Below are 14698 nucleotides of genomic sequence, written 5' to 3'. Positions count from 1 at the left end.
AATTACAATAAATCTTGTTAATTAACAATTTTGTAGATTAGATTGGTGTTTGAGACTTGGTTTAACAATGATATCAGAGGTTTAGATAAACCATCCTCTAAGAAACTTGCACTCCAAATTCTCACACCTCCAACATATTCGAAAAAGAAAATTAAACAAACAGATACATCAATTGTACAATGTCTAATTGAAACAAACAGATACAATTCTTCTTCAAGCAATACATCAATTGTACAATGTCTAATTGAAAAAAAAGAAACAGAATGATTCACAGTCACTCACAACAATCTAAAGAATTTCGTCCTCTCAGTAACAGCTTGTTTCGAAAGAAAACCAATCTTTTGTCAAACACTCAGATACAAAAATTGTACAATGTCTAATTGAAAAAGAAGAATACTAGCAACTGCTATTGAACCCATAGTAACCAAGAACCGAATCCCCTCCGGCTTGGACTGCGTAATGTTGCGTGCGTAAATCATACCGCAATCTATCAAAACTCCAATTATTGGTGCGACTGCAATTTTCTAATCAAACTTGATTCCATAGCATTGAGCTAAGATGATGAGCGCAATCGATTTGGAAATTCCCAAACAGTTGAGAATCATTAATCGTTTAGTAGTAGCGTGGGCACCAGGGATAACAAATTCTTCAACACCGTTAAAAAAATTAAGTAGTATATATAATATAATTTTGTGTATATATGTAATTAAATTATATATTTATATTTGCGAAACATAGATTAAAACAACTAGCGTCCTAGTGGTCATAGAACTTGCCTTTCACCACCTTCTACAGCGTTCACATCTCACCTGTTTGATGCAAGCCTATGCAACCAATTGCCAAGAGCACGCGGGAAAGTAGATAGAGACTTTTGTTCACCGTTGCCGGCATGGTAGTCATATCTTGGAAGCTTGGGAGAGAGAGATCGGAGGGCTTGGGTGAGAGTGTGTGCGAAATTAGGGGATTAAAGAGAGAGATTTTGGAATTTCGAGAACAAATTGGTATAACCGTAGTTTTCAACTGAATAACTAAATGTAATTGTTTTGTCCAATGAATCATAACCGCTTGATCACGCTTGCGCAAGCGTGATAAGTATGCCTACTACATAGTCTAAAAAAATAGCAATGTATTTAACAATTAATAATTAAATGAAGAAATTAAACATGTATTTAACAATTAATGTTTAATTGCTTCATATATTTTCTTCTTTTCAGTTAGTTTTATTTTAGAAAATATAATGTAATTTTTTTATATTATTAATGTTACTAAATATATATAAAAAATATACATTTCATAAACTGTTATGAATATTTGTATGTTATATAGATAAACACATAATAATTATACCTCCACACCTCATTTTTTAGGCGTAGAGAAGTGGAAGAACAGAAATATGAAGAAAGGAGAGAGAAAAATAAAGATGTGATAGGTGATTTGATTGATAAAAGAGACAGAAATAGATAGAAAATAAATGTAGAAAAGAGGTGGAGGTGTGTATATATCAAAACTCGATAAACACATATATATAGATAGTAAACATGTATTATATGTTCGTTATGTAAACATACATTTTAAATTGGGTTTATAAACATGCATTTTATCATTCTTGAATTACAATACCTAGACGGTTGAATTGTTATTTATAAATATGATTTTTTTATATGCAAATATTAGTTGTTAGTAATGTTAGTAAATTAGTCTCTCCTCACTCCTCAGGGTTTGAACATTGGACCCTTCGCCCTCATCCCACCCAACCCTTTTGTCCCTAATTGAATTGCTATTTATAAATATGATAAATATATGTAAAAAACATAACTTACTTATTATTGATATATTTTTATTGAATAATTATTAATAATTATAATTTTGATTAAATAATTTTAATGTTCAATATTTTATTTTTCTAATTTCGTATATAGTAGATATTATTTTATTGATTTATAAAAGGACTAAATATGAAAATCGAATGAAAGGTTTTACATTTATATTATATTATTTAAACTCTATAAATGAGTTCTATTAATGAAGAGTGCTAGAAATTACAAGTTTAATTTTTTCGACCAATGACGCACTTCCACCCCCGGTAAAGGTTTTTATTTTTTTTCGTCCGAATTGGCTTATTACTAACGATCTGTGTGGTCCATTATAACAACGGTTATGACCAATGCTAAGTTACCAACCACTTTTCAAAAATCGTCGTTAAATACTACAGATGAGCTTAATACCGAAAGATCTTCAGTTGTTGGTAATTTCTCTTTAACAATGACATTTAGGGTTTGTCGACGGTTTTTTACCATCAACAATTCTCGTTACTCTTGTAGTAATTGTCATATTTGTAACTTACAGTTTGAAATCTCTTAGATGACATGAAATGAGATATGTGGCACTGTGACAGCTCGACATCTTAGCTTTAGATTTAATAAATTACTAAAATATGACACACGCAATGCGTGGACATATAATTACTTTTTAAGATTGTTGATAGATTAATAATAATAATAATAATAATAATAATAATAATATGACATGTCAGAATGTGAGAGGTCAATGATCAATTAGAGACAACTGAATTCAATGGGTTAGGAATCACATATTTGAAGAGCATTGGAGATGAATTGACACGTCATTTAAAAATCTGATGTGGCAAGCAAGGAGTAAGAAAAAAGAGTTGTGTTGTTAGCATTATAATACACGCATGAGAATTAATATATTATAATAGATAGATAGATAGATTGTTATTCTCACGCTCTCTCATCTAAGTCTATCCCCTTACATATTTGAAACATCAAAACACCCTTAATATTTTTACCGATCGCACTTTGTAACTGCGTAGGCTACACACTTTCCAACTGCGTTAACTACGTACTTTGAAAGTGTGTTACCTACGCACTTTGAAAGTGCGATGCCGACCACTTTGACTTCAACTGATGCAAAATCTGAAACTTCCACTTTCCTAAACTCCCAATTCCCAATTAAAGCACATGTCACACACTAATTTAACTGTTAATCCATTAATTCCTATGACAATTTCGGATTCTATATAAATAGCCAACTTTGCCACACAATTCTTCATCCATTGTTTCTCAATTTCTTCATTCTTTCTCCATTTCTCTCTTTCTCCATTAAGGATAGTGCTCAATTAGGCCCGTAAGTTGCTCATTAAGGTCTCTTTGTAAAGTCTTTGAAATATGTTAATCCTTAAACTAGTTGGAATTCCCAATCAACTTATTATTCTTAAACTGGTTGGGGGTTGCAACTTGGAATGGAATTCCCAAGAAGTTTATGGAATCGTCTGCTCAATACGATCACTGAAGTACACCGGTGGACCCTATAGATGTCTGCCATGGTAGTGAAATTTGACCAACAACTCCAGGAATTGCTCCTCCTCTGAAATTTGAACCGTCTCTCATTTGTTATAGTTTTTTACAGACCTTTCCAACACACCCTCTAGTTTTTTTAGTGAGAAATTTGTAGGAATAAATATTTACGGGTAAACCATATATGAGTGGTCTCCAAATAAACAAATCTATTATAAGGTTTAATACCATCTTAAAATGGGGTTGTCTAAATGACTCATGATAAAGTTTGGGTTAAATAACTCATCATCCAATCACATTGGAGATAAATAAGTTGGAATTTCTATATTTTATTTATTAATTTATTTTCATTTCACTTATCTCAAATGTGATTGGACGATGGGTTATTTAACCCAAACTTTATCATGGGTCATTTAGACAACCCTTCTTAAAATTTATGTTAGGACTAACTCTACCCTAAAAATTAGCTTAGGAGTGAGAGTTTATTTATCTTTTATGCGGACTACTTTAACCATATCTTTAGTTTATATGAATTTTTTTAAGAAAGAGAAATACTTCACTGTTAAGAATAAAGTATAAGCATGAGATGGAAGAGAAAGGAGAAGAGAGAATGCAATAATGAGATAAGTGATTCTGTGGAATGAGGTGTGACTGTTTGATGCAGCCTCCTTTATTATAGCATAAGACCTAGGTCAATTACATGGAGATGAGATACATGGCCCAAGCCCATATCGGCATCCTATTCACAACATTCACATAAATTTTTAATAAACTTACACCATATTCATAAATTACAATAAATCATACTAATTAACAATTTTGTAAATTAGCATTGGTACGGTGTTTGAGGTTTGGATTAACAATGATACCAGAAGTTTAGTTAAAGCATCCTCTAAGGAACTTACACTCTGCTCCAAATTTTCACACCTCCAACATATCCAATAAAGAAGAAGAAAATTACAATTATCCGACGAATTGCACAAATTAAGCATGAAACGCAATCATCAAAAGGAATTTCCCTAAATTATTTACTAAAACTAAAAGAACAAAGATACTAAATAAGGCAAAAAGGCTTGCCCCATTATTAATTAGCACGAAACACATCACACAACCCACATGAAACTGATATATGCAAAAACACAAAATAACAATAATGCCCATTTGGACACATATCCCAATCCATCAACGACATGTTACTCAAATATGGATCGACACTGAGTTCAATATAATCCAAACGAAAATCAAGTGAAAGACAGGATCGACTTGAATCTTATGCACATTGGAAACCAGAAGGAACCGTTTTCTGGCAAGCACTAAGGAGGACGCTGAGCGTGACAGGAACATTCAAGTTGATTCCAAGCACATTGGCCTTAACAGCAGTGCAGAGGCAAACTGCTGCCTCCAAATCAGCCAAACCCTCCAACAATGCACAGCACTTGCTCGAAGCAGGGGATCCAAGAACAACGTTAACAAGTCCTAGAAGGTCAGCACAAGCTCCTAGCTTCAACGTGTCCTTAGGGCACTTGCCTGCTGGTGCTGGCGTCGGCTTCGGCTTCGGCTTGGGGGTGGGGTTGCATGAGCCGCAGGCGTGGGAGAATGTTGAGTAAGAGAGGAGGGAAAGCACAAAAATGGCAGCAATGAGCTTGTGGGAAGCCATGGCAAAGGTTACAGAAGAAAGAAATGAAGAGAACACACAGTTGCAGTGTGGTTTGATGATGTTGAATTGTGAGTGGGAGGTGGCCCATTATAAAGGCAAGTTGTGAGGTGGTTTCAAGTGGAAATCTGATTGAGTGGAAGGGAGAGTGTATGTGATAATGTTACAGGTGGATGTTTTGTATGTTTCTGAATAATGGTTTCCTGTGTTCTTGGCTGCTAAAGACTAAAACTGTCAACTATGTATAGCAAGTAGTAAGTAATTTAGATATTTTCTCAATTACCCTTGTGACTATGGTTTCTTATTTTTTTTTTTACTGAGGAAAATGACTTATGAATATACCATTTTAATTTGGGGCAACACTTATATGGACACAGGTCCTCGCCGCAGTTTTTAACTGTTATAATCTGTTATACCGCTAAATTAATCCTTCACAAAATTGTATGTCCAAAAGGTTTTACCACCAATATGTATGTCTATATATATAAGTGCTCTTTTACTAAATCTTTTATGATCTTGAAAAGGATCTCCATCACTAATACAGTATGTAAGGCCAGGAGGAGAGGAAAAAAAGAGGAGGAAATTATTAGTGGTTGTCTTAATCAAATAAGCCAGTTTCACAAGGAGCAACTTAATACTAGTACCCAAAACTCGGTATTCTACCTTTCACATATACAAGCAGTTAACTTCTACTTCTATTTAAAATTCTTTTTTTTTTTAATTTAAAAAACAACAATACAAAATGTGTCGGCATACCAACAAGAAGTTGGTTCAAGTAATACTTACCTAATTTTTCTTAAGCAAATTCTCAGCAATGTAAAATTTGAACCAAACTCAAAACCAGTTGTGGGGAGGTAGAGTGTGGAATTTCCTAAGCAGTGACTGACTTTTTACTAAAACAGTATGATAGAAATAAATTAATATCATAAACTTAAAGAAAGGAAAATTTAGCACCTTAGGCTCCATGTGCTAGCTTGATCTCTTGGTTGTTATTCAAAACTATTAATGGTGCTAAAATATTAGAGTATTTAAAAAATTCACATGTTATCCCACAATGAGCCTCACTTTAGACAAACATAGAGTATCAGCATAACTTCTAAATGTGTGGATTCTGTAGTTGTTCCTAGGAGGGATACAAAATTTAGAAAAAACAGTAGTACTGTTGCTATTTGAGGTTAATCTTTTGAGAGTAGAAGAACTAGTTATAGTTATGGTTTCTTTAAAAAGATGAAGAATTAAAGTCGCATATAAACAAACTATTAATTTCTCTTTCACACCTTAAAAAAGAGAGAAAGAAAAGAGAAAAGTAAGAGGGGGAAAGTTCATGAGATGTAATAGGTAATATATGATAAAAAAGGATGAGACTTTGAGAGAAATAGAAATAAAAATGAGTGGAATTAAAGTGGGTAAATATAAAGTGTGAATGTATTAAAATTCATACATAAATAGAAGAAGGAAAGGAAGAAAGAATTAATTGACAAGTTGCGTCTGATTGGTTTCCAGCTATTGGGTTCAAATTAAACTATGATGAAATTGGGGTATAGAGTTTGTCTTGTTTCATATCCATCCCGGAATTTTTGCATGAATTATTGAAATCAAATAGGCCATTTTGCAACTAACACACATGTTCAACAATGTTTGTGTCGGCAATGTTAAATTGTTTATCTAAGTTTTTATAAGTTAACCTTAACCAATCAATCATACTATATGTTCTCATTCTGGAGAGATAGAGATAAAGAATGACTCTTAGAAAATCTTCTCTCTTGTTGAAGCATATGATGTTTTTGAGCCTTCTGTGTGTGAGCCTCTTAAAAGCTACTTGCTGAGTCTTTAGATCTTGCTCTTTATACTTCAGGATCTTTTGTGATAAGAATGATAGTTGTTGGAGCTTATATTTCATAGAGATTCTAGTCGTTGGATCAAACAGTGCAATTGTATACTTGTCTCAGGTGCATTAAATGCATGACACTGCTTGATAAAGACCTTTTGCAAAAAGGTGTAGTCTGTCACACATATTTTTTTATCAAGCAGAGTAATAAGTAGAGGACACACATGTTCTTTATCATGGTTCACCCCTGAACGACGGGACTACATTTAGTCCTTGGTTAAACTAAGACTTCACTAAATAAGTATCAAGGACTTCTCATTTACAAGTATTCTCAGGGACTTCTCCCACATGTATTCTCAAGGACTTCTCCCATAAGTATTCTCAGGACTTCTCCTAACGAGTATTATACAAGACTTCTCCTACAATCTTTTACAAGATCATTTTCTTCTACAATGATCTTTTCTTACAAGAGGGATAGTGGAAACTTTCTAAGCACTAGAACTATAAAGTATTGGGTATTAGTTTTGACTATAAAGATCTACTTTATGTTCTCATTTCGGAGAGATAGAGATAAAGGACTTCACTCTTAGAAAATCTTCTCTGTTGTTGAAGCAGACGATGTTTTTTAGCCTTCTGTGTGTAAGCCTCTTAAAAGCTACTTGATGAGTCTTCAGATCATGCTCTTTATACTTCAGGGTCTTCTGTGATAAGGATGATAGTCGTTGGAGCTTGTACTTCACAGAGATTCTAGTCGTGGATCAAACAGTGCAATTGTGTACTTGTCTCAGGTGCATTAAATGCATGACACTGCTTGATAAAGACCTTTTTCCAAAAAGATGTAGTATGTCAGCTAGTAAGTAGCATACTTTTGTACTTCTGTCCGTTGTTGTAAAGATATGGTAACTTGATAATGACACCATTGTTCTTTCACTTTGTGCATTGTACCATGTAGGTCATGTGATATGCTTTAAAAATTCTTCAACAAGATATTCTGAGTTTTCTTTCATTTTGAAAGTGATGCACATTCTTCATACACACATCTTTATTTTTATGATAGACTTTTTTCTTCTAACGATCTTTCTGCTTTCTTTCTATTGATCAGAGAATTTAGACAATGTGATTCGATCAATCATGTAGCTTCTACTCAAAGATTGAACTATTTTGCTACTGTGTTTCCTGACTAGGATAGAACGAGGTAGGCATAGATGATAAGCTTTGTTCCGTTCCTTTAGAGAGAGAAAGAGGAAACTCTATCATGACAACGTTGTACTTGTTTTCTTTGTTCGTATGCTTTTTAGTGTATCATGTGATCCTTTTGCACTTGACTTGCTCCTCAAGAATGTAATAGATAAATTCCAATTCTAAGATGACACTCAATCTATGGACACTGCTTTCTTTGGTCAGCTTGAGATATACGATGAGTGCATTCAGTCAGTGTAGTCTTATCTTGGGAAGAAGGTCTAGCAGATTTGACTTTTCTTAGTTTTCTCTTGTAGCTCAATCTATGGGTGCCCACTAGGGTGGACAGTTTTATAACTGGTCCACCGGTGTACTAGGGGCTATATTAGTAATTTACAATTGATAAAAAATATATTAAAAAAATCTCAATCATCCAAGTTCATAGCTTCATTGGCATTTCTTGCGTTTGGCCTGCATTGTTGTCTGCAATCTATCTCATATTTTGTCTGTCATCTAGAGGTTCATGTGGCCCCTGGTTCTTTTGACGGGTTCCTTTCATCATATTGCACCATGAAAAATCTGAAAGCTGGATTGCATGATCCATCCTCTTTCTAACAAAATTGTTATATATCACTCTGGCCTCAGATTCAAATCTAGGTTCATAGGATCAGAATTCTCCTCCCCCATCACAGCTTGAATGTCCAAATTAGAGGTGAATTAGAAAGAAGATTGCTTTGTTACAAATTTCCAAGAACAAATTACACAGAGAAGAAAAAAACAATAAAAAAGAGGGGCAAATGAAAAAGGATGATTTTTTTACCCGAAAAGTATAATCTTCATTACAAATTGAAGAAACCCATGTTTGAAGGCGGGGATTGATTCGAGAAAACCATGTTAATTGGTAAAATTGAAGAATCATAAAAGAAAAATAGCTAAGATTTGGGAAATAAACCCTAATTCTCCTCACTCACTCTCTTTCTCTCTACTTTCTCTGACTCTCACAGTTTCTCTCTCTCTCTCTCTCTCTCTGTTGTTGGATTTGCAAAGGAGGGAAGATTCAAGAAATGCGAGTGAGGGAGAAGAAGGATTTGCTGCTTGTGGGGACAGCACAACATAGCCCTACCACCATCGTTCCACAGCTGTGTGGGTTAAACCATTTTCGTCGATCTGGTGAGGAAGAGAGAAGAAGGGTTTAGAGTTAGAGAACAAAACACAAAATTGAATGATTAGGATCTGAATCAGACCTGCGCTCCCATCTCAGATCTCTTCGTCCTCCTCCATCGTCATAGCATCAAAGGAAGCAAAACGCAACATGCCGACTTGCTTTGTGAGTGAAGCGAACCAGTATAATAGTTGTACCTTTGTGCTAGGTCGGCGACGCCAGATCTGAAATCACCGACGCAGTTCCTTCTTCTTGAACAAGTTCAGTTTTTGAAGGTGCAGGACGATTCGCCAGCGCTGTTCCGGCGCAGGTGGATGACGGTGGGTTGGTTGGGGAAGATGAAGAAGGGTTATAAATTTACATTTTTATCCTTTTTATCATCATTCAATCCTAACCATCCAATAAAAGAATATTCTAAGATTCTCAGATCTAACGGCATATAATAATGGTCCACCGGTGGACCAATTTGTAACTTGCCCACCCTAGTGGGCACCCAATCTATGGACACTTCTCTTGATTAATTTTATATCTATTTTACCTAAGTTATTCATTAGTAAATATTATTTATAATTAATTAATTTTACTTCTCGATATTTATCAACTCAAGTTAATATTTTAAAATTATTAATATTATTATTTAATATAGATAATTGTGTATATATTAATGTAAGTAGTTGAATAGCTTTTGACAATATAATTTTTTTTTTCAGTTTTTTTATTATTTAATATATTTATTACAAAGATAATTTGTTATTACTTAATATATTTTAATACCAAGATATTTAAGTTTTTATGTTACATGTATTTAATGCATTTAATGTAAAGGAGTGCAACAAAACTCAAGTCTCCTTTACATATATATATAGATGATTGATTGATTTTTTTTTTTGAAATATCAAAGCTTTATTGAAATAAAGCCAATAACTGGCAAAGATACAAGGTGCATAAAGTAAGCAAACGGGTTGCCCCTCACAGCACCTACTTGACTACTAAATATAAAGTGACCAAGTACACTAGAAGAAGCACCAGCCCAACTTTACAGTTCTGCATGCCCTGAAAGAGTTTGTCTTGAATCTTCAATGAGTACCCATAAGGGTTCTCTTCTTGCACATCCAACGTTGGCTAAGGAATCAACCCAACTGTTTTCTTCCCTATAAATATGTTTGACCCCCAAGCAATTCACTTCTTCCATCAAAAAATCAATTTGGTTCAATTCATTTAATAGTCTCCAAGGCCTCTTGTCTTTTGAGCAGACCCACCCCACAGCAGTTGTAGAATCACTTTCCACAATCACGTTTTTGAGAAGAAATTGTTGGCAGAACCTAAGGCCATTTAGGATGGCTTTAGTTTCAGCCTCATATGCCCATCCATGCCCAGAATCCAGTGCAAAAAACCCCAACACTTTCCTGTCTGAGTTTTGAATTACTCCCCCTACTCCACAAGGGCCAGGGTTCCCTTTGGATGCGCCATCAACATTACACTTTAGGATTCCTATGTCTGGCGGTGACCATACAGCCAAGCATGGGCTGGGAATTTTACACGGGAGTCTAATATTCCCCAAGTTCCTAGTGATCTGATCAAGCTCATAAGGGCATCCGCTCCATGTGTTTTTAATCCACCATGCCAACCTTATGTTATGCAAATCCCATATCCCCTGCATATTAACGGTTTTTCCCCTGAAAATGATCTCATTGCGCCCAAGCCATATTGCCCAGATCAGCGAGAATGGAATAAGGCTCCAAATTAGCTTATCCATTGAGTTGGGAAGATGTTCCCACTCCTCAATGACTGAAAGCAAGGACGCTGGGCAGCACCAAGCAATATCTTCATTCCTCAATATGCTCTCCCATAAAACTCTAACCCGGTTACATAACAGGAAGAGATGATCATTGTTTTCTTCGGATAAGTTGCATAGACAGCACATACCTCTATCCTCTGCTAACATTCCTCTTCTTCTCAGATTAGCTTTGGTTGCCAACTTATTGTGACAAGCTTGCCACACGAGTAGGCTTACCTTCGGCGGCAGAGCTTTGCAAATCTGTTCTGGTATAACAAGGGATTCCTCATTCTGTGAGTTTGCCTCAGCCCATTCGCACAGTCCTTTACACGAGTAGAATCCATTGCTGTTGCCACACCAGATCAAGAAATCCTCAGAATTTGCTGCTGGAGTAAGGGAATTAATTAAGGCCATGAAGGAGGACCATAATTCTAGTTCCCAGCCAAAGAACGCACGCCGAAAAGGAATATCCCATATCCATTTCCCTCGGATAAACATCCCTACTTCCGCGATCAGAGCTACTTTTTTGATAGCCATTGCAAAAATTCTAGGGAATTGGCTATTTAAGGGTATTGCATTGATCCCAGGGTCTGTCCAGAACCGAGTGTAATTTCCATCTCCAACTCCACAAACTAGTTGGTCTTTAAACCCCACTGCGAGCAATGAATCTTCTTGTAGCACAGCAAAGATATCCTTCATTAGTGGAGAGACTTGGTTACCTTCTCCCATCATCGAGTGTAAGAATAGCCTTCTGCTGTCCCATTGATATTTTCCAGCTATAATCCTCCTCCAGAGGCATTTCTGATCAGTTCCATAGCGCCATGCCCATTTGAGTAGTAGACCTCTGTTTTTCCATGATATATGTCCCATTCCCAAGCCACCTTGAGCCTTTGCTTTGCATACTAGCTCCCATGGTATCCAAGTAGCTTTCTGACCCCTTTCTTCATGTCCCCATAAGAATGGCCTGTACTGTTTTTCAATCTGGGATATAATCCCTGCTGGGGCCTTAAAGAGATTCATCCAGTAGATTGGAATTGCATTAAGTGCAGCTTTGAGTATTACCATCCTACCGCTGAGGGAGATATATTTTGAATTATACGACCTCCCCTTCTTCTTCAGCTTCGTTAACATGGGTTCCCAGAAGGCCAACCTCCTTGGGTTACCACCAAGTGGTGCTCCAAGGTATGTAATTGGTAGGGTACCCACCGTCCATCCGTATTTCTGCGCCATTCTCATCACTGTTCCAGCTTCCATATTGCATCCAATCAATTCTGATTTAGCCATGTTCAATTTCAAGCCCGATGCAAATAAGAATGAGAAGAGAGTGTGGCATAGCAATTCCATTTGATTCTCATCTTTCTCGCAAAAAAGAAGGGTATCGTCTGCAAATTGCAGATGATTCAGAGCCTCCGCTGTCCCCATTTTCACTCCACAAAAAAGATTGCTTCCTGAATTTCCCAATAACTGCGAGAGCATGCAAGATAACCCGTTTACGCATATATTGAATAGGAGGGGGGAAAGGGGGTCACCCTGTCTCAGCCCTCTCTCAATATCAAAGAAATCCGATGGCGTCCCATTAACAAGAACTACAAGTGAAGCTGTAGATATGCAGGTCTTCATCCAAAGGATCCATTTCTCCCCGAAATTCATGGAATCCAAGAGGTCTAAGAGAAAGCTCCATTCGATTGAATCGTATGCTTTGGCGAAATCTAGCTTGAGTAGGAAACCACCTTCCTCCCTTTTTTGCAGAAAATCCACAACCTCCGCCGCAATAAAAATGCAATCTGAAATTTGTCTCCCCGGGGTGAAGGCAAATTGATTTTCAGAGATTAATCTAGGCATGCATTGTTGTAGCCTTGCAACAAGAACCTTTGCCACTAGTTTGTATACACTCCCTATTAGGCTTATTGGTCGAAAATCTGCCACCTCCTTTGGACATGGAGTCTTTGGTATCAAGGCTATAAAACTTGCATTCAGTCCTCTCACAAGCTTTCCATTCATATGGAACTCTTCAAAGAATTTCAGGATATCTCCTTTAATGATAGGCCAAAAGTGTTTAAAGAAGTTGAAATTAAATCCGTCGGGACCGGGAGCCTTATTTCCATCACATTTCTTGAAAACTTGCCAAATTTCTTCCTCGCTGAATTTCCTTTCAATGTTTCCTTTCTCAGCCACAGACAATTTAACCAAGTTTGGGCATCTCAGTTTGGGCCGCAGAGTATCGTCCCTTGTGAAGAAAGATTTAAAATGATTCCTTATTGCCTCCTTAATCCTGCTGGGATCTTCCTCCCACTGATCAACCACTCTCAACCTCGAGATAGAATTCTTAGCGTGTCTCATCTTGCTAGTAAAGTGGAAGAAAGAGGTGTTTTTATCCCCTTCCTTGAACCATCTAACCCTGGATTTCTGTAGCCACTTTGATTCCTCTGCCTTGTATCCATCCCACAGACCGCTAATTATCTAGCATCGTTTAATTTTTAGCTCTTCCGAATCCCCATCAAGTTCAAGCCTCTCCATTATAACTTGTAACTCCTCTTCAAGAGACTTAATATTTTCTTCCCCTCGGGTCCTTGAGTGACCACTCCAACCTTTGATTTTCAGCTTAAGCTCTTTGAATTTTTGCTGCAGCACATATCCAGACCATCCCTGAACCGCTGTTGAACTCCACCATTCTTTTACCATTCTATCAAACTCTTTGTCAAGGAGCCAATTGTTATAGAACAAAAAGGGTTTGGGGCCCGTTACTTGTTGTCCCCATGACAATGCTACCATTCTGTGATCTGATAATCCCCAGTTTTCTGCACGCTGAGTGACCTCCCCTAAACTATCCCATGCCTCTTCATTGAGCAGCCATCTGTCTATCCTGCTCCACACCCCACCATTCCTTTCACTGTACCATGTGAAATCAGAATTCTGTAGTGGAAGGTCAATTAGGTTCCAGTCCTGAACAAAATTGGAGAAGGATGCCTCTGTTCCCCCCAGCCTACCACTCCTATCCTCTGCATTCAAAGTGGCATTGAAGTCACCCCCGAGCACCATGCTGCAATTCCATTGTCCAAATACCAATCCCAAATCAGTGAAAAAACTGATTCTGCTACTTTCAAGGTGAGGCCCGTATATATTGCCAACCACGCAATTGGAGCTTTGATTCACGCTGAATAGCGTGAACAGAAATCTATCTCCTTTAGAGACCTGCAGTAGGGTGAACGACGCCGGTTTCCATAGGGTGAGGAGACCCCCGGCAGTGCCCTGAGCCGGCACCCACTCACATTCAAAGTTCAGAGATCTGGCGAAGTTCAGTGCTAGCTTCTCCTTCTGTGCATCCAACTTCGTGTCTTGAAGCAGCACAAGTTCCGGTTGTGCCTTCTTCAGGAGCTCCTTCACAGCCCTCCTCTTCTCCGCTCGCCCCAGGCCTCGAACATTCCATGATATCCAGATTCTCTCCATTCCTTTCTCTTGGTAAGAAGGTATTAAGTTCTCCTTCTAAGCTTGCAATAGCATTCGCATCAGACCCTTCGTATTGTAGCCCTAGAACCTTTCCTAGCATCCAAACCTTATGAGCTCTGGTAAAGTCTACAACATTTTTCACTTTAGACCACGCTAAATTCTTCAACGGAGGAAAAACCGTGGCCTTAGTATAGTATATGCCACGGTTTAGTAACTGTGGACGCTTGGTGACCACGAGGGAAAAAAAGCGTGGCAAATACAATTTATTCCACGGTTCAACAATTGTGGACAATTGATGGCTACGCCTTTCCAGCTGCGGAAACCTTATCCCACT

The 14698-nt window shown here is 37.1% G+C and overlaps 2 protein-coding genes across 2 annotated transcripts; both read right to left on the bottom strand.

Moving 5' to 3' along the window:
• Nucleotides 1-4235: 4235 nt before the first annotated feature.
• Nucleotides 4236-5051, bottom strand: LOC130720633 (14 kDa proline-rich protein DC2.15-like). Its single transcript, XM_057571303.1, has one exon. It carries the CDS (start codon nucleotides 4972-4974, stop codon nucleotides 4588-4590), a length of 387 nt encoding a protein of 128 aa, XP_057427286.1. The 5' UTR covers nucleotides 4975-5051; the 3' UTR covers nucleotides 4236-4587.
• An 8326-nt stretch (nucleotides 5052-13377) lies between these two features.
• LOC130719054 (uncharacterized) lies at nucleotides 13378-14364 on the bottom strand. Its single transcript, XM_057569702.1, has one exon. The coding sequence runs from the start codon at nucleotides 14362-14364 to the stop codon at nucleotides 13378-13380; it is 987 nt and encodes a 328-aa protein (XP_057425685.1).
• Nucleotides 14365-14698: the final 334 nt, after the last annotated feature.

Source organism: Lotus japonicus, chromosome 5, assembly GCF_012489685.1.
Source record: "Lotus japonicus ecotype B-129 chromosome 5, LjGifu_v1.2".
NCBI classification, from domain to species: domain Eukaryota; kingdom Viridiplantae; phylum Streptophyta; class Magnoliopsida; order Fabales; family Fabaceae; genus Lotus; species Lotus japonicus.
The sequence above is the reverse complement of the archived record's forward strand: the minus strand, read 5'-3'. Positions and strand labels throughout refer to the sequence as shown.

What these genes read in the sequence shown, in the direction of transcription:
- LOC130720633 (XM_057571303.1), bottom strand. Translation starts at nt 4,974, where the DNA reads ATGGCTTCCCACAAGCTCATTGCTGCCATTTTTGTGCTTTCCCTCCTC.
- LOC130719054 (XM_057569702.1), bottom strand. Translation starts at nt 14,364, where the DNA reads ATGGAGAGAATCTGGATATCATGGAATGTTCGAGGCCTGGGGCGAGCG.